Here is an 18258-nt window from a genome sequence, read left to right on the forward strand (position 1 = left end):
TAGAGGGCACGAATTGCATGGAGCACTGGGTGTGGTGCAAAAATAATGAATACTGTTATGCTGAAAATAAATTAAAAATAAATTAAAAAAACAAAACAAAACAACAACAACAACAACAAAACAGAGCAATGTCCCAAATAAAAACAAAGGTATATCAAAGCCTGGTGTGAAGAGGAAATTAATGAACAACTTGGAGTGTGGTAAGAAATGAATCTGCAAAAGCAGCTTGGGACCAAATCAAAGACTCTTCTGTGAAAGAATTGTACCAAATAAAAAGCAGACAGAGCTAAGCCCTAGCTTCAGAAACCATTAGGCAAGTATTCTTGGGCATGTTATTTGTTTTCTCCTATCTTGGGTACCTACCACAAAGAGCTGTGAGAATTAAGTAAAATACTTCATGCAAAGACCAGACTCCATAGGCACCCAGTAATGAGAGCTCCGTAGTTTATGTAAATGAGTATGAGAGAGCCACAAGAAAGGATTCAGGACATCTTATTTCAAATACTATCTTAGGTTACATTTGTTTTGTTTTGTTTTCACACAGACTCACTTAGTGTATAAATAATATAGACATAGTCTTCTTTCACAAGGAAATATGCTCTTTTTTGTTGTTGTTGTTGTTTTGTTTTAAAAACATAGAGCCCCCTCTTGGGGCATGTTGGTGGCTCAGTTGATTAAGCACCTGACTCTTGATTTTGGCTCAGGTCATAATCTCAGGGTCCTAGGATGGAGCCCCTTGTGGGGCTTCATGTTCAGAGGGAAGTTTGCTTAAGGATTCTCTCCCTCTCCTTCTGTCCACCCCCAGACACTCCTTTTAGTTAACATTTAACTGAGCGAAGGGAGGGGTCAGACTAAAGCCAGAGGTAAGAAGGGGCCAGAGACCTGGTATCATTTTGCTAAGGGCAAACCAGTAATGGGTTAGCCTCTATGCTGAAATCAGCACTGGCATGAATGCCGTGAATTGTTGTTGGTTTAATGACTCAGCCTGGTAATGGTACTGGAATGTAAGCTCTCTGGGGTCAGGAACATTCTTGGCCTCATTCACCACTCTACCCAGCACTTGCCTGACATAATGGGTTAAAGGGTGTTGACTGATTGGCTCCTCATTGATGCAGAAGTCCTTTCTGACTCACCCACTCTAGGGTTCTACTCACAACTTATTTCCTTAATTGTATTCTATGTATTTTAATGGTGGAAGGTGTTGACTTTTAATTCTTTTGGTTTCCCACAGTTCCTTTGAATGCCTGTGATCTTTTTTAAAGGTTCTCAAAAAAGGTGGGTGGCAATTAGCTTAAATTACAGCTTTTCATGTGATAAAGTTGTATGATCAGAATATTTTCAGGGATCCAGTTACCTCTGGTCATACTAGATGCTTGCCATGGAAGACTCCAAATCAACGTTTGAGAACTAATGGCTAAAATTATGTTGAACAATTTCTTTAAAAAGATAGAAGATTTCCAAAAATAAAGTATTTTATAAGATTTGTAACATATAAATAGGTTTCCCTCACCACCAACTTGCAGGAAATTCAACTACATATTAATATATATGACAAATTCCTGCCAGCAATTTCATTAATGTAATAGATTTCTCCGAATCATCATATTTAGATGTCACATCCACTAATAACCCTTTATGGGTTAGAACACCAGGTGATACTCTATCTTAGACCACTTTCTAAAAATGAATTCAGCAGAATGACTATCATCTGTTACTCTGGAAACTTCAGTCAGGTCGCTGGGGGCTCCCTTTGGCTTCTGTTCTGCAGTTTTCCTATCCAAGCCACTTTATTGTCTTTCTAGTACTTTTCAAGATAATTACCAATTCCACAGTGACTGCCATGATTCTTTCCACAATACCAGTGGCTACCAGTGTTGTGGCCAGTCCCTGTATTTCCAGCTAAGACTTCCTCCCTCTCCCATCCTTGGCAAAGAATGTATAACAGATCTTGGGATTCTGGGAGTGAGTTCTACCATCTGAGCAGAATATCACTGGGGTTTCTACCATTGAGTTATGAACGTCTGTGATATCGTACCATGGGAGAAACTGGTCACCTGTGACTGATTCAGAAGCATCTGGAAGCTACCACTAAGTTTGCAGGAATTCTCAATCAATGCCCCGGCCCTCTTTCTAGAAGTCTTCTAGTCATGAATATTAGTAACTTGCAAAGTCTCCATTCTGAGGAAATTGCAAAGCAATGCCTTTATGAAAGTAACAAATATCTTCTATAATACAATAAGTGGTGTTCATGAGATAATGCATGTGTATTAAAGTCCATATAAATTGTAAAACACTACACAACATTAAACTTTGTTGAGTATTACTTGAAAGAATTTAAGCTCGAATATCTACTTGATTAATCCCTTTCTTGGATCACTAAAATAAGCAGAGATATATGTGGATTATTTTTAAAAACAATGATTTAAACTTGCATCAATGTATTTTCTAATTTTTACTTATTCTAAAAGAGATAAAGGCTCTGATTTTGTCTTAACTATCTTTCAATCTAAGGCTTGCAATTTCATTGAATAAAGAGTGTCAAGAAATCTAAAATTTCTTCAGTGGACATTTAGTGACCTGTGGTTGAACCTTGGTTTGCTAGAATTTTTTTTTCACTTACTGGGGGAGAGACAGTGGGCAGTCATACAAAGGAATAGAAATTTTTTGAGATGATTTCAAGCAGGAAGACACAGAATTGGCTGCTTTAATAACTCCCATGTGGGCAATCTCAATACTCAAAATTTCCAATATCCAAGCCTTATATCATTAGTGGGCCACAAAAATCTATTTTTTGATCGTGATAAGTGTTCTTTTAATAAGAACTAATAGAATGGAATGAAATGAGATGGGATGAGAGAGGATAGAAGATGGTAGAGTCATCTTACACATTTTTTTTTCCTGCCTATTTGGTTCTTAGGAAACAGTGAGAGAGAGAGAGAGAAATACACACAGAGAGAAAAAGAGAGAGGCAAATAGGTTCTGAAGTAAAATGTGTTTCTCAGTATGGGTTCAAGTCACACAAGTTTGAAAGTCTCTGCTCTGCAAGAACCTTTCTTGGCACCTATCCCTATGGTGTGGACACTCTGCAGTAGAGCTGTTCTGGATACAGTTTTAAAGACACACATACTTAGGGGAAGAAGTAATAAAATTCCCATGGCAAGTGTCCATTTAAATTATACAGCATTTGAAAACAATTTTCTTCTTTAGCCAGGTAAAACTTGTTTCTAATGCACTTAGACACACATGGAGATTTTCTTTCTACTACTTTTTTTTTTTTCTTTTTTAACTGCCCTGTTAGTTGTTTGAGGGTAAGAACTATCTTCTCATCTTTGTAAACCCAAGGACAGTGCAGTGACTGCTACACAGTTGACATTCAGTAAATATTTCTTAACTATCCACTGAAGAAATCTCCATGGTTGAGGACATGCAAATTAAAACTAGTAAAGTAACAGCGGATAGAATCTAGCATTTATCAGCTGTCTTACATTAGATAACATGTGTTGTCTCCTTTAAATCCTTGGACTAATCCTATCACATAGATGATTTTAACCAATTGCAAAAATGAAGAAATTGAGGCTAGGATGTAAGTCACCCAAGGTCACCAGCTCATGGGCCAGAAAAAAAAAAAATCACACTTGACAAAGAATTTACGTAGATTTCTCAAGAATGTGTGTAAACTAAATGATGGGATCCTAAGTCATCTTTTTACTACATTCCAACTCAGAGGACACTCAGGCTTTTAGCCTATCAATAAATACCTCTCTTTCACTCTCTCTGTCTGTCTCTGTTTATCTTTCTCTCTTTGGTTACTTAGTCTTATTGAATGTATTTTTTTTAAAGATTTATTTATTTATGTTAGAGAGAGAGGGTGTGAGTGGGAGGTGGGGGGGTAAGGAAGAAGAAAAAGGACAAAGGGAGAGAGAGAATCTCAAGCAGACTCCACAGTGAGCATGGAACCCCACACATGGGCCTGGATCTTACGACCTGGAGATCATGACCTGAGATGAAGTCAAGACTTAGACTCTGAACCAACTGACCTACCCAGGCACCACAGTCTGCTGGTTTTAAGAAACACTTTTAAAAAAGGGAAACGTTTTTATTCTTAATAGAGCTCATGTCTGGGTGCCTGTGTGGCTCAGTGGGTTAAGTGTCTGCCTTCTCCTCAGGTCATGATCCCAGGGTCCTGGGATGAAGCCTCACATCAGGCTCTCTGCTCAGTGGGGAGTTTGCTTCTCCCTCTTCTTCTGCCTGTCATTCTCTCTCCTTGTGCTCTTTTGTGCTCTCTTTCTCTCAAAGAAATAAATAAAATCTTTAAAAAAAAATAGAGCTCATGTCAAGTTTTATTCTTCATAAAGTCCATTTTATACATCAAATATTGTTGTGTATGCAACAGAATAATAAAATATAAATAAATACTGAGTAATTAAGTGTACCCATTGAAATACAGGGTATCTTTGGGGGTTAAGGGGAGCAATGGACAGACAAATAAATCTTAATTTCTCATAAAAGAATCTGTACAAAATTGACATATTTCATGATTTTTGAGGAAATAGAATGAACTTACAATTAATTGACCACAGCTTCAAAGCTGCCTGGTATTATGAGCTTGAGCAATTTAGGATTTATCATTATAGACTTTCATTACTTTGTTTCAATATGCAGCAAAAATATTCTGAAGATGACATATGAAAGAGCAAAATTAAAATGTTTCCTATTTTTAATTCTCTTGCTGGTTCTTTCTGTATTCCTTCTATAATTATGTGAAATCCAATTACTTAAGTCAATATCATAATAGTTAGAAATCTCTAATTTAGTAGTTATGAGAGTGTAGTAGCCAAATGGGTTTACTGGGAATGCATTGTATTTCATACAAGAAAGCCTGTTCTTTACTTAGTTCTTCTGCATGAACATTCCTATTTTTGTGCAGATATGTAAATCTAGGTAGGATCTTTCTCCAACTGTATGTAATGCCATCAAATTCTTCAGACTATTTCTTTCATATTATTGTTCCTCAATTTGTGCTCCACTTGCCCAAATAAATATTCTTAAATATTTCATCATCTGTCCTGCCATATTCATTTAGGATTTTTTAAAACATTCATTTACCTTTTGCAGAGATTTTATTCATAAAACAAATTTGTGGAAATGCAGTTTGTTAATGGCACAGATTCTTAATAACCAAATCCTACATTATCTAAGATCTTTGAAAAAGGTAATTCTCACTATTTCCTTGATGTCAAATGCTTGGAAATATTATTAAGTCAAATAGACATTTTACTACCTAGAAGATTGTTGACAATTCACTATCATCAAGATGAGTGCTCTCTTGTTCGTTTGTTTGTTTTTACTCTTTGTGTAAGATTATATGTTTTTTTAATAGAGTTTTAAAAGTAGAACTGAGTTTATATATAACTATAACTGAGTTTATATATAACATATAAACATATAAATGAGTTTATATATAACATATAACTGAGTTTATATATGACTAGCTGTGTGACTTTGGACAAATAAATTTCTATGTACCTAAGATGTCTTATTAAAAAAACAGACAAACAAATAAAACCAAATATGAAAATCAACTCTTTGTACTGTTCTATGGATTATAAGAATTTATTGCTATACCATGTATGGTTAAAAATAAAAGCCCATAACATTTTGACAAGTGTTTTTAAAAATAACATAAAGGTGAATAGACTAATGACCTCAATTTTCACAACTTATTTTTATTTTTAGGTATAATGATGAATCAGTTGCTAACATTCTATTAAATGAGACTCTGAAAGTAACGAATTATGTAGAAGATCACATTTCTGTCTTAAGGGTTCCTTTCAAACAAGGTGGCAAGAGTTGGAAAGTAGCATATAGCCCATAACTACAAAAATATTTCTAGTACCTTCTGGTCAGAAGGATTCCAAGACAAAATATGGGGGAAAAAAGTGAATTAGAAATATTATTGCAGAGGTGCCTGGGTGGCTCAGTGGTTTAAAACCTCTGCCTTCAGCTCAGGTCATGGTCTCAGGGTCCTGGGATCAAGCCCTGTGTCATGCTCTCTGCTCGGTGGGAGCCTGCTTCCCCCTCTATCTCTACCTGTCTCTTTGCCTGCTTGTGATCTCTCTCTCTCTGTCAAATAAATAAATAAAATATTTTAAAAAATTGCAAATGAAACATCAACTAAAACAACCAAGTAAAAGTTCTTATTTAAAAACATGCTCCCCAAAAGCATATTAAATTTAGGTGAAAGAAGGAAATTCTAGAATTACTCAGAAATTTCCACTGTTCTTCAGTTCCTTTTGTCATCTAATCTAAATTTGTTAGCATGATATCCATGGACAAATAGCCTTTCTAGTTCAAGCTCTTTTCCAAATGCAAAAGGAAAGGGAGGTTCCTTGCCTTTCCACAAACAAGTACTTTGCACACTGTACTTGTCCTATTTTGTTTCCTGTGACTTTATTCTGCCTGATTAAATGCATTATCCTCTAGGTCCTAACCTGAGCTTTGCTTCTTCTGGGAAAAGTCTTCAATCTCCATCTCTTTTCTCGTGAGACTACACAGGTCTGATTAGAGTTATAGTTAATTCATATATTGATAAGCGTGTGCCGAATTCCATTACATTTTTGCTTAAACTTACATCCTCCAGGACTTAACATAAACTCTGTCATGTAGCAGGGACAAATAAATATTTGTTTAATGACTTGTTTTCTTGTATTTGAAATATGAATCTCTTTGAGCAGATGCTTGTTAGCATGACATATTTGGTAGACACAGCTGAAGAAGTTCAAAGTCAGTAGAGTGCTCATATGATTAATTGAAATGAGGTGTTGAGACACTTAAATAGTGAAACCCATGGTATCAGCTTCCAAGCTTCAAAATGAAGAAAGGTAGTTTATGATCAGCTCCATCACTGCCGGTCGATACTAAGAATTGAAGTCTTTTTTTGTGGAGTACACAGAATGCCTGGGACAAATTGAAGAAAACCCTGAGAATACCCAAAGATATTAAAGCAAAGTCCATAAACTAGGAATTGGTCTCCATTGGTCTTAATTATCTGAAAATATAGTGAGAAGATAATCCAAGTTTTGCTATTGCTCCTTGGTCCAGGATGATCAAAGAGTGAGTATGATTCCTCTAGAGAACTTAAATGTTCTGGGACTAAGAAACTGGTCACAAAAATGCCATCTTTTTCCTCTAATTGCAGTTGAACAGGTTATTACAATTATCAACATCATCACAATTACTATATCCGTGTGTGATAGTGGAATAGTATTTACCAAGTAAGTAGATCAACAATATTTTAGATTTATGAAATATACATGCATTTATCCAGCAGCCATCATCACTTGTAACACCTTATTCCTGCATGGAGTAATAACATATTTTATTTTCACTGCCCTATCTCCATCCCAAATAGGGAAGATGTTCAGTGTTCACGGTTAAGAACTATCCCAAGCACCTCGTTCGCCAGACGTCATCTCAATCAGTGGTCCTAAATGAAGAATAATTTTGCCTCCCACAGACAATTGGTAGTATCTGGTGACATTTGTGATTGTCACAAGGGAATAGGGTGTGTGTGTGGAGGGGTTGGCGGTGCTACTGACATCAGGTAGAAGAGGTCAGAGAAGCTACAAAATATCTTACAATGCACAAGACACCTCTATCCTGACAAAGAAGTACCCAATGCAAATGCTAATAGTGCCAGGAGCTCTGGAAACTATAAAAAGAATGAATGCTGGGGTAAAGTGCAGGAAGCAAAGCAGAAAGGTAGAGAATGATAAAAGAAGGTATGACAAAAATGGGGTGGAGTATGACAAAAGCTAATGAGTGAAATAAGCATGAGAAATATCATGACCAGAAATAGCATAAGACCGGCAAATATATTATCGGGGGTGGGGGTGGGGGAGGAGGGAGGCAGTGCCTGGGTGGCTCCGTTGGTTAAGTGGGTGACTCTTGGTTTCAGCTCAGGTCATGATCTCAGGGTTGTGAGATGGAGCCCTTCATTGGGCTTGGTTCTCTGCATGGGGTGGTGGTGGGGTCTGCTGGAGATTCTCTCCCTTTCCTGCTCACGTGCTCTCTTGCTCTTTTTAAAATTAAAAAAAAAAAAAAGAATCCTTCAAAGAAAATTTTTTCAGAAATAAATTCCCTGAACATTGTCCTCTGCCCTAATATGTCTCATGTGCACAGATAGCCAGAGCTGTGTTCCTAGCAGGACTGCATTGGAGAGATCATTAGCAGAGAAGGAATGGTTCTAACCAACACACACAGACATGTATTAAGAGGTTTCCATATTGTAGTGGGAAACTGTGAAACTGCTAGAAATCTCTCTTACAAATTAGACTTAAGAATCTGAAAAATGGGGGCGCCTGGGTGGCTCAGTCATTAAGCATGCCCCTGTGGCTCAGGTTATGATCCCAGGGTACTGGGATGGAGCCCCACATCTGGCTCCCTGCTCAGCAAGAAGCTTGATTTTCCCAATCCCACTCCTCCTACTTGTGTTCCCTTTCTCACTGTCCCTCTCTCTGTCAAATAAATAAATAAAATCTTTAAAAAAAAGAAAAATGATCTTTAAAAAGTATGAAAATAATTTTATAAACTGAGAGGAAGATTATTTACAAGTAAATTTTAAATTTACTCCTGCTTAAGGTCTTATGCACTAATTTATACTGTATATGTTATGCAATAGATACCCTCAGCCCAGATTTTAAAAGAATGGGGATTGTGGTAGATAATTTCTATGTGTCAGCTGGAGTAGGTTATGGTGCCTACTTGCTTGGCCAAGAACTAGTTTTGCTGTTCTTGCGAAGATATTTTGTAGATTTAATTTTCATTTACAATCAGTTTTCTTTTAAAAAGATTATTCTAGGTAATGGGGGTGGGCTTTGTCCAATCAATTAAGGCCTTAAGAGCAAAAACAAAGTTTTCTCCTAGAGGAAGCAATTCTGCTCAAGACGGCAAATAGAAAGCCTGCCTGAGTTTTCAACCCCCGGCCTGTCCTAAGAGTTTTGGACTTGCCAGCTCTCAGAGTCATAGGAGGTAATTCCTTAAATCTCCGTGTGTGTGTGTGTCCACACGTATCTCTCTTTCTCTAGTCACATCCTCAAGAGAAGACACAGCCAAACCATTTTATAGTTTTTGAGGATGTTTTAAACTTCAAAAGAAGCTTAGACATTCCCAAGGCTTAGACATTCATAAGGGGGAGAGATTTACTCTCAAGTAGTTCATTCTGATAAAATGATATTACCCCTCCCCCACAACACACACACACACACACACACACACACAGAGTACTTCTCATTTCTTGTGAAGGGAGAGAAGGTCACAAGTACCATCCGTGGACAATGTGGTGGCTTCCCAGAAGTGGTGACAGTAATCTTATCCTATACAATAGGAATATTTTATATAATAGGAGCTCAACAAATGTTTGTATAATGAATGCCTAACTGAAAATACAAAAAACAAAACCAAAAACAAAAAAAAACCCAGAAACTGAAGCAATTAGATGAATAAAGGCACCTAGGAGAGAATATACATCTCTCAAAACACGAGCTATGTCATAGATTTCAACTATTTTTTAACCTCTCTCCACTCTGTCCAGCAAAAATGTTAATAAAATATATGAAAGAAAATATATGAAAAAAATATGAAACAAAACAAAAAATATTGACCCAGTGAAGACAGTTGAAAAGTACAGGATGCATTTGCTAAATGGGCCGTGTTAATAAAAAGAATGGGAGGAAAAAAAAAAAAAAAAGAAAGAATGGGAGGGGCACCTGGGTGGCTCAGTGGGTTAAAACCTCTGCCTTTGGCTCAGGTCATGATCCCAGGACCCTGGGATTGAGCCCTGAATCGGGCTCTCTGCTCAGCAGGGAGCCTGCTTCCTCCTCTCTCTCTCTCTGCCTACTTGTGATCTCTGTCTGTCAAATAAATAAATAAAATCTTAAAAATAAATAAATAAAAAGAATGGGATACCTGTGGGATTTTGTGCTTAGTGCCACTGAGGTGACAAGGCAAAAAACTGTCTATGTTTCTTGGAGGCTGTGAGTTACAGTGACTAGTATTCCCTGTATCTCTCCCAAAATGCTGCAGTGAGCCATCAGCGTTTGCTGGGTGAAAAGAAGCTGCTCTAGGAGCAAACTCTGCTTCCATGGATAGGCAGAGAGTGGGTGTGTTTCCTCTCAGCCAAGAGGTCTGTCTCTAGAGCAAACAGATGCTAGCAAAAGAAAGCTGGATGGCGCGTAGCTCTGGTGGCAGGAGGGACAGAGGGTGAGGAGCTAATGAGAAGCTGTGGAAGAGTGTGGTCACTGTCAGGTGAATGGTTCAGTGCAGAAGGTTCCAGGCAGTGGTGTAAGGTGGTAACAAGATGCTTTCTGGAAAACACACCACAGTCTCCACTAGGGAAAGAGCCATTATTCAGACACCTGTGAAAACTGAGGATCTTCAACAACAAAGACAGATTCACAAATAACACTAGCTAAGTGAACACTTTTATGCCCCTTGGAACACCTTTGAATATCAGCCAGTATGTTACTTAAACAAAATGAAATATAGCCAAACTTCCTGGATGAGGGGAGGATGCTGGGAGGTTGAGCTGTTGACTCCCAAGAGAGGTATTAGAAGTGAGATTCTCGGTTCAAATGGTGTCAGGGCAGGAAATTGATTGGGACTGGGCAAACTTATTATGTGATATTGTAGGACTGGCGAGCTAGCAGAGAACATACTGGCACAGGTCTCTCAATAAGCAAATGGTTGCTTACTCTGGGCTCTGTTTTTCCAGGTCTATAGATCCTTTTGTCCAGTAAGTGAGTCCATAAAAGTTTTCTGAAGAATACAGTGAAATGATTCATTGGTTTAATCTCACCTTTTCCCAGGAAAAGTTTCCTGAAACAAAGAAGTCACGTTGGCACAAGTAGTCGAAAGCATGCTGGAACGGATGACCTGAGTTCTCACTTTCTTTCCTCCTGTCTTTTCTCTCTGGCTTGAACAGGAGAAATTGGGAGCAGCATATTGATGGAAGACAAGGGAGAGCAAGAAGTTTAAACCAAATGACCAGGTCACCAGTGGTCTGTCAAATCACGTGACAGGCCTAAATTAAAGAAAAAGGGAGGAGGGTCATTGTAGATAAAATGCCGATTTTTAATTTATAGTGGATTGAAATTAGCTACTAATGTGAGATAAAGATGTTTCTTAATATCTTAATGTGATCATGCATCTGCCCATGGAATTGTTCAGAGATCCAGGCTAGTTAGAGCCCTCAGGTAAGTGCGAAATTCAATATCATGAGAAAGATGAAGCAATTTTTAATTATACCCTATTGGGTCTAGCATCTTTAATACATTAGTTATTTTAAAATCAAAGATGGCCATCCAGTATTCTCAATTCTTTCTCATATTCAGCTGTAGAGTTAGACTTTCACTCACTGAGTCCTAGATAGGGTCTGTTTCAGAAATTAATTTTTTGACCTAATTAAGTAAAAAAAAAAAGACACTGAATTTAATTCATGAAAAATTCCATCTTTTTATTTATCATTTCACCATTTATCACTATTTTGCCTTATTATAAATCAGAATAAACATCATAGAAGCTATGGAAATGTAGTTCTCACACCTCCCTCTGCAGGGAAGATTATTGACTGACATCTCTAGTCTCCAGTCTCTGAATCTACCACCACATGTATGTCAACGTCATACTGTGCCCTCTCCTAGGCCAGTTACTGAGCTTGGCAGGGATACTAAGGCAGGCCCATCTCTGTCTGTGAGACAGGAACTACTGTAATGGATAACTTATCAAAGCTTTCTTGGATCTGCTCTGAAGAAGGTTATTCCAACCCAACATTCCTTCTTTGCTTCTCTCTTTCCTTCACTGAATTCAATTCTTCATTGTGGTCTGATGACTCTTCCAGAATTTTCCAGCTACCTCTCCATATTCCCTGACAGGCATTTTCTCTAATAAATTTATTTCGGCAGATATTTCTCAAAGGACTACAACTAACACATTATATCAACAAGATTTATTTTTTTAATATGAAATTGTAACTCTTTGGTTTGTCAATGATGAGTTTTATGTGATTTCCTCACACTTTTTTTCCCCTCACACTTTTTTGAAGTCCCTGTTCTTTGTATTCCTATTGAAATTTAGTTTTTTGTCCCCATCATTGCACTTGCTACATGACAGTAAGTTAGAATGGTATGTATGTGAACTTCATGAAGGCAGGGAATTTATGCCTTTATTCAGGACGATGCCAGATCTATAATCAAAACTCAATATTTTTTTCAGTGAATGCCTAACTAAACACAAGATTTTCTAAAGCAATTAGATAAACAAATTCATCTATCAGGGTACATAAATCCTTAACCTGTAAGATATGTCACATATTTAAATTATCCTTTAAATTCCTTGTTTTCTATTCAGTAACATATTAATAAAACCTATGAAACAAACAAAACAAAACAAAAAGGTGCTTACTTAATGATGACAGTTGAAGGCACTGCAACATTCAACAAATGTACCATAGGAAAAAGAAAAATGGAGTGCCATAATTCATGGTACAGAAAAATTTATTTTAAATGCCATTGCTATTTGAAATATACTTCAGTGAAAGAATCCTAAGAGAAAAATAAGAGAAAAATCTTGGAGAGGAATGAAAGGGTCTCTGAGCATTGACATAAAAATGAAAATCCAAGATTTATCTCATATGTCTGATTTAGAAAAGGTCACAGGCCAAGGTTACTTTGTCCACAGTGAATCACATACTCTGGGAGAGATGGTGATGGAAAGTCCTGGTGATGCAGATGGTCAGTAATTGCAGATATGGGACAGGCTACATGTTAAGGTTTCATAAGGCACATACACAATGGTGAAATGATGGGGAATATTTAGCAAGTTGATCAAAAAAAGGAAGAGCTAAAGTCTCGTTGGTAACAAGTTGACTGGCAATTCCTGGGAGTAAAGTAAGTTGGATGACTGAAGCTGGACCCACAGCCCAGAGATTGGAAACCAGTGCTTCCACAATGAAGAGACCCAAGGCCAATATTTCCACATCCCAGAGACCCCATGTAATTTGTTTGACAGGGATTGAAGAAGATGGAATTCTTTGGGTGGAAGCAGGATTTCTGGTAGGATCTGGCTCCAGCACAGAATGTCCCCAAGCTGGTAGGCTCAAAGCAGATCTTTTGATAGCCACCAAAGACAGAGGAGCCCAGCTGGCAGGTGCTGGGAGAGTAGACTACATTGTTGGAGTAGAAAGAATTATAGGTGGAACATGCGTATCCCAGGTAACCTCCAAGAGAGTGGGAGGAGAAGTTTCCAGTGCTGCAGTTGTAATGCATAGCAAGTTCTGAGTTCAGCTGAGTTGCACAGAGGTGTGCTGAGTGTGACTGTTACCTTCTACTGGACGATTATATAACCTATCAATGGGTTGGTAGCATGTGCCCATTTAATAAGAATGCTTAACTAGTCTCCTGTCAAAATGAAATACGTTAACCTTCAAAGACCTTTTTTTATTTTTTTTAAATGAAGGCAGACTTTTAAATGAAATAATTTCATTAGGTTTTCAAAGCAATTGTTTATGAGCAAAGATGTCATCTCTCATTCAACTAGCTTGGGTAGATGAATATAATTGTATGGTAATTGTCCCTATAAGATTGGTGTTTCATTCATCCTATCCCTCAAGATATTGTATCGAATGGGTAACACAGTGAGAATTTTGTTCTGTTTAAAGTTCTAAAAAAATACTTTGTGGTCGGGAGGGCAAATTTATTTTGTCCCAAGTTTAGGAACCTAGTTGAGAACAGAAAACAAAACAAAACAAAACAAACAAAAATCAAAACAAACCAAACCAAACCAAAACAAAAAAAACACCTACAATCCTTAATATCTGTTTCATTTTCCAAAATCTTGTGGGCATTATAGAAGAAATAACCCACTAAGAACTCTTAACTGGTAAGAAAGCTAAATGTGTGTCCTACATATTTGGATTTTGGTTTTCTTATTGCACAAGCACCCAAGCTACTTTTGTGTGTTCAGGTTTTTGATTTAAGAATGAAGTGTCCATGGGCACCTGGGTGGTTCAGTCAGTTAAGTGTCTGCCTTCAGTTCAGGTCATGATCTCAGAGTCCTGCAATCCAGCCCTGTTCTGAGCTCTCTGCTCTGCAGGGAGTCTGCTTCTCCCTCTCCCTCTGCTGTTCCCCTTGCTTCTGCTCTCTCACTTACACATTCTTTCTCTGAAATAAAGTAAAGTAAAATAAAATAATAAAATAAAATAAAATAAAGTGCACAGGGGCATCTGGGTGGCTCAGTGAGTTAAGTGTCTGACTTCTGCTCAGGTTGTGATCTCAGGTCCTGGAATAAAGTCCTGTGTGGAGCTTCCTCCTCAGTCATGAATCTGCTTGTCTCTCTCTCTCTGCCTCTCTTCCCTACATACTCATGCTCTTGCTCTCTCTCAAATAAATAAAGCCTGAAAAAAAAAAAAAAGCATAAAGGGTCCAATATTTGCGGGAGTACATTGAAGATTACATTGTAAAAATACTGAAGCTGAAGAATCCTTGCCCTGAAGTTGACTTGCTTTTTGATAGAAGTCATGGATAAATTATCAAAAACTCTTCATCCGCATAAAGTTTAAGTAAACTTTTGGTAGGGTTGATGTTTTGAGAACAGAAGAATAAAGACTACACATAAAAAAAAAAAAAAGGACTTTGTTCTCTTAGTTTCCTTTCATAGGGTAGGAATTCCTACAGAAGATAAACAAAATCAAGTAATTAGAAAAGTTGGAATGGATTGGAAGAAGTTGGTAGAAAGCAGAAAATTGGAAAAAACCATATGATGTGGTTTCACTTATTTGTGGAGCATAACACATAGCATGGAGGACATGGGGAGTTAGAGAGGAGAAGGGAGTTCAGGGAAATTGGAAGGGGAGGTGAACCATGAGAGACTATGGACTCTGAAAAACAATCTGAGGGTTTTGAAGGGGCGGGGGGTGGGAGGTTGGGATACCAGGTGGTGGGTATTAGAGAGGGCACGGATTGCATGGAGCACTGGGTGTGGTACAAAAGTAATGAATACTGTTATGCTGAAAATAAATTAAAAATAAATTTAAAAAAGAAAATTGGAAGAAGTCATAGTTATAATAGTTCTAAATGATCTTTATAAGTTGAAATGGGGTGGGTGGGAATCAGAACAGATGATAATGTGAAATAAAGAATGAATGCCTTTGGGATACATTATAATTCATTATAATATAAATAAAAAATGAATGCCTCTGATGTGACACATGTATCAAATAACATATATATTCTGCCTAGAAGACTAGTATTATAAGTATTTTTCTAAACCCTCCTATCAAGTGCATCATTGATGACCACAAGTAGAGTAGTGCATGGATGTGGGAAATGGCTTAAAATAACCTATCGGAATGGGCAAGCCTCATAAGATACCCATCTTCAAAAACCGATATGTTGTCCAATGGAAATGAGCTCAGACTTACTCTAGAAAGAACTGAGATTGCTAGGTGGAAGTTTTAAAGGAAGATTCAGTTAAAAATCTAAAACAAGTCACTTTTGTAGATAATGAGATTTCCATCTTGAGGGGACTGGGAATATCTTGTCAGGATATTATAAATGTGATTCCAGTCTGGTAGAGGACTGGGGATAACTGCTAAAAACCCCAAATTGTAAACTTTATGGGTCTGAACATTTTGAATAGACAAAATGGTTTTCAAGTATTTTCATTTATCATTCTTATCAGCTATTTCTGTGGAAGAATATTCTATGAGTTGGATATTAAGTAATTTTTGGACATTCTTTTCTCAACAAAATGGAGGTTTTTGCACTCCAACACTTTTGTTCAGAAGTGGAAGGGTATGCTTTAGAGTGAAAGGAATGAATCAAACAGCCCAGAAGCCATGACAAGATGAACCTTCTCAATCAAGGTATCAATCTTCATTACCCTACTATGTAGAAGTGGAATACAAGTCATAGAACAAGAAAAAAATATGACCATTTATTTTAGAAATTTTGTAATACTTGTCAGAAACACCTGAAAACAATTTAAGTCAAAGTGATGTATGTTGCTTTCTGAGGCAAGGAAGAATCTCCTTAAGATGGCTGCTTTGGTCCAATACTTCAACGCAATTACCTTATAAACTTTCTTTAGAACAAGAACATTTTCCAGGTTCTGGGGAGTTTTTTTAATGATAAGACTGCCTCTGATTAGAGATAGAAATACAAAACAAACTGAGGGTTGCTGGGGGGAGGGGGGTTGGGAGAAGGGGGGTGGAGTTATGGACATTGGAGAGGGTATGTGCTTTGGTGAGTGCTGTGAAGTGTGTAAACCTGGAGATTCACAGATCTGTACCCCTGGGGATAAAAATATATTATATGTTTATAAAAAATAAAAGATTAAAAAAAATACATGGGGAATTTTTGCCATGTTTTGTCATTTTTAAAGTTTTTTTCTTTTTTTTAATGATTTTATTTATTTATTTGACAGACAGAGATTACAAGTAGGCAGAGAGGCAGGCAGAGAGAGAGAGAGGGAGAAGCAGGCTCCCCGCTGAGCAGAGAGCCTAACATGGGGCTCAATCCCAGGACCCTGGGATCCTGTCCTGAGCCGAAGGCAGAGGCTTAACCCACTGAGTCACCCAGGCGTCCCTTTAATGCTTTTTCAACATCTTAGATGAATCTCCTCTAACATTCCAGAATAATATAAAACAACTTCAATATTTAACTTATACCAAAGTAAATGCTTACACAAAAAAAAGAAAAACTAAGATCAACTCTTACCAGTCTGCATACGGTTTAAGCAGGAACATGGGAAATGAGGGACCCTCAGTTAATATTTCACTGAAGCTGTTCAAATTGAGAGCTGACTTAAAAAAAAATCCTCCTACATCTTGCATATTATCACTGCTGCTTTCTGATGACACTGTTCATTAAGTAAACTTGCTTGGCAACAATCAATGTGTGTTTTTGTTTAAAAGAAATGACTATGAATAGATCAGTTAGTTAGCAACTTTGCTCTCCAGATGGCACCAGTTTTGAGACAGATTGTGAAAGGGGTATCAATTATTTTTAATTAAGCCAGCTCTCCTCATCCCAGACACGGTCTACCTCTGAAGCTGTACTTTGAGTGATCTGCTGGGTGACCTTTGGTAGAGGGAGATGACTAATAGCTTTGAAGATTCAGCACTATTACCTGAATTCCAAGGCGCAAACACGACTGCACTTTCCAGTTGTAAAACCACAAACACTACATATGTTTGATTATGATGATCTTTTCAATTCAGTTAAAAGCAGAAGGTAACCTGTTTGTATGTGTCATGGGGTGGCACACCCGATGATAAGGGTATATAAATGCCCCAGTCTGAGAAGTGGCATTCAAGCTCAGAAGCTTCTCATTGTACAACACATCTCCTGCCACCATGTCCTACAACTGCTGCTCTGGAAACTTCTCGTCCCAGTCCCTTGGGGGATACCTGCGCTACCCAGGATCTTTCTGCGGCTCATCTTACCCCAACAACCTGTTCTGCAGCACTAACCTCCAGTCTCCCGGCACATACCAGCTGGGCTCCTCCCTCTCCAGTGGCTGTCAAGAGACCTGCTGTGAGCCCACCAGCTGCCGGACGTCCTACCTGGTGTCCAGACCTTGCCAGTCATCCTGCTACCCCACGAGGACCTCCACACTCTTCAGTCCCTGCCAGACAACTTATACAGGGTCTCTGGGCTTTGGCTCCAGCGGCTTTCAATCTTTTGGTTGTGGCTCTCCCTCTCTGGGCTTTGGATTGGGTGGTTTCCAGTCAGTGGGCTGTGGTCCCAGTGCCTTTTCATCCCTGGGTTGTAGATCCAGCTTTTACCGTCCACTCTACTACTCTTCTAGAAGCTGCCAGTCTGCTTTCTGCCAACCAACCTGTGGGTCTGGCTTCTACTAATCTTATGTTGGAACATAATACCTACTATGTCTAGAAATTTACAACACCAGCTATGTCAAGATCCATGCTATCTATTGATGTCTGTCTGTCCTTTTCATTAGCTTCCAAATTTGACTTCTATTGTGACCTTCTATGGTTTAGAAATAATTTGCATTCCAGTAATTGGAAAATACATTCATGGAAGAAAGATGTTGAAGCAACTTTCTTATAGTTCTATATACAATATTGAAACATATTTCTTTTTTAAACTTTCTTACTATCTCCTAGTTATTTCTCCTAGTACATTTGTTTCAAATTTTACAAAATGGAAAAATCTAAGTTTAAATAAAATATGTTACATG

General features: G+C 37.8%; 2 protein-coding genes across 2 annotated transcripts; one reads left to right on the forward strand and one right to left on the reverse strand.

The window, feature by feature from the left end:
- Positions 1 to 12881: 12881 nt before the first annotated feature.
- Positions 12882 to 13322, reverse strand: LOC122910002 (keratin-associated protein 15-1). Its single transcript, XM_044254779.1, has one exon. The coding sequence runs from the start codon at positions 13320 to 13322 to the stop codon at positions 12882 to 12884; it is 441 nt and encodes a 146-aa protein (XP_044110714.1).
- A 4044-nt stretch (positions 13323 to 17366) lies between these two features.
- Positions 17367 to 17917, forward strand: LOC122910326 (keratin-associated protein 14-like). Its single transcript, XM_044254975.1, has one exon. It carries the CDS (start codon positions 17411 to 17413, stop codon positions 17915 to 17917), a length of 507 nt encoding a protein of 168 aa, XP_044110910.1. The 5' UTR covers positions 17367 to 17410.
- The last annotated feature ends 341 nt before the right edge of the window (positions 17918 to 18258 follow it).

Source organism: Neovison vison, chromosome 6, assembly GCF_020171115.1.
Source record: "Neovison vison isolate M4711 chromosome 6, ASM_NN_V1, whole genome shotgun sequence".
In the NCBI taxonomy this organism is placed as follows: Eukaryota; Metazoa; Chordata; class Mammalia; order Carnivora; family Mustelidae; genus Neogale; species Neogale vison.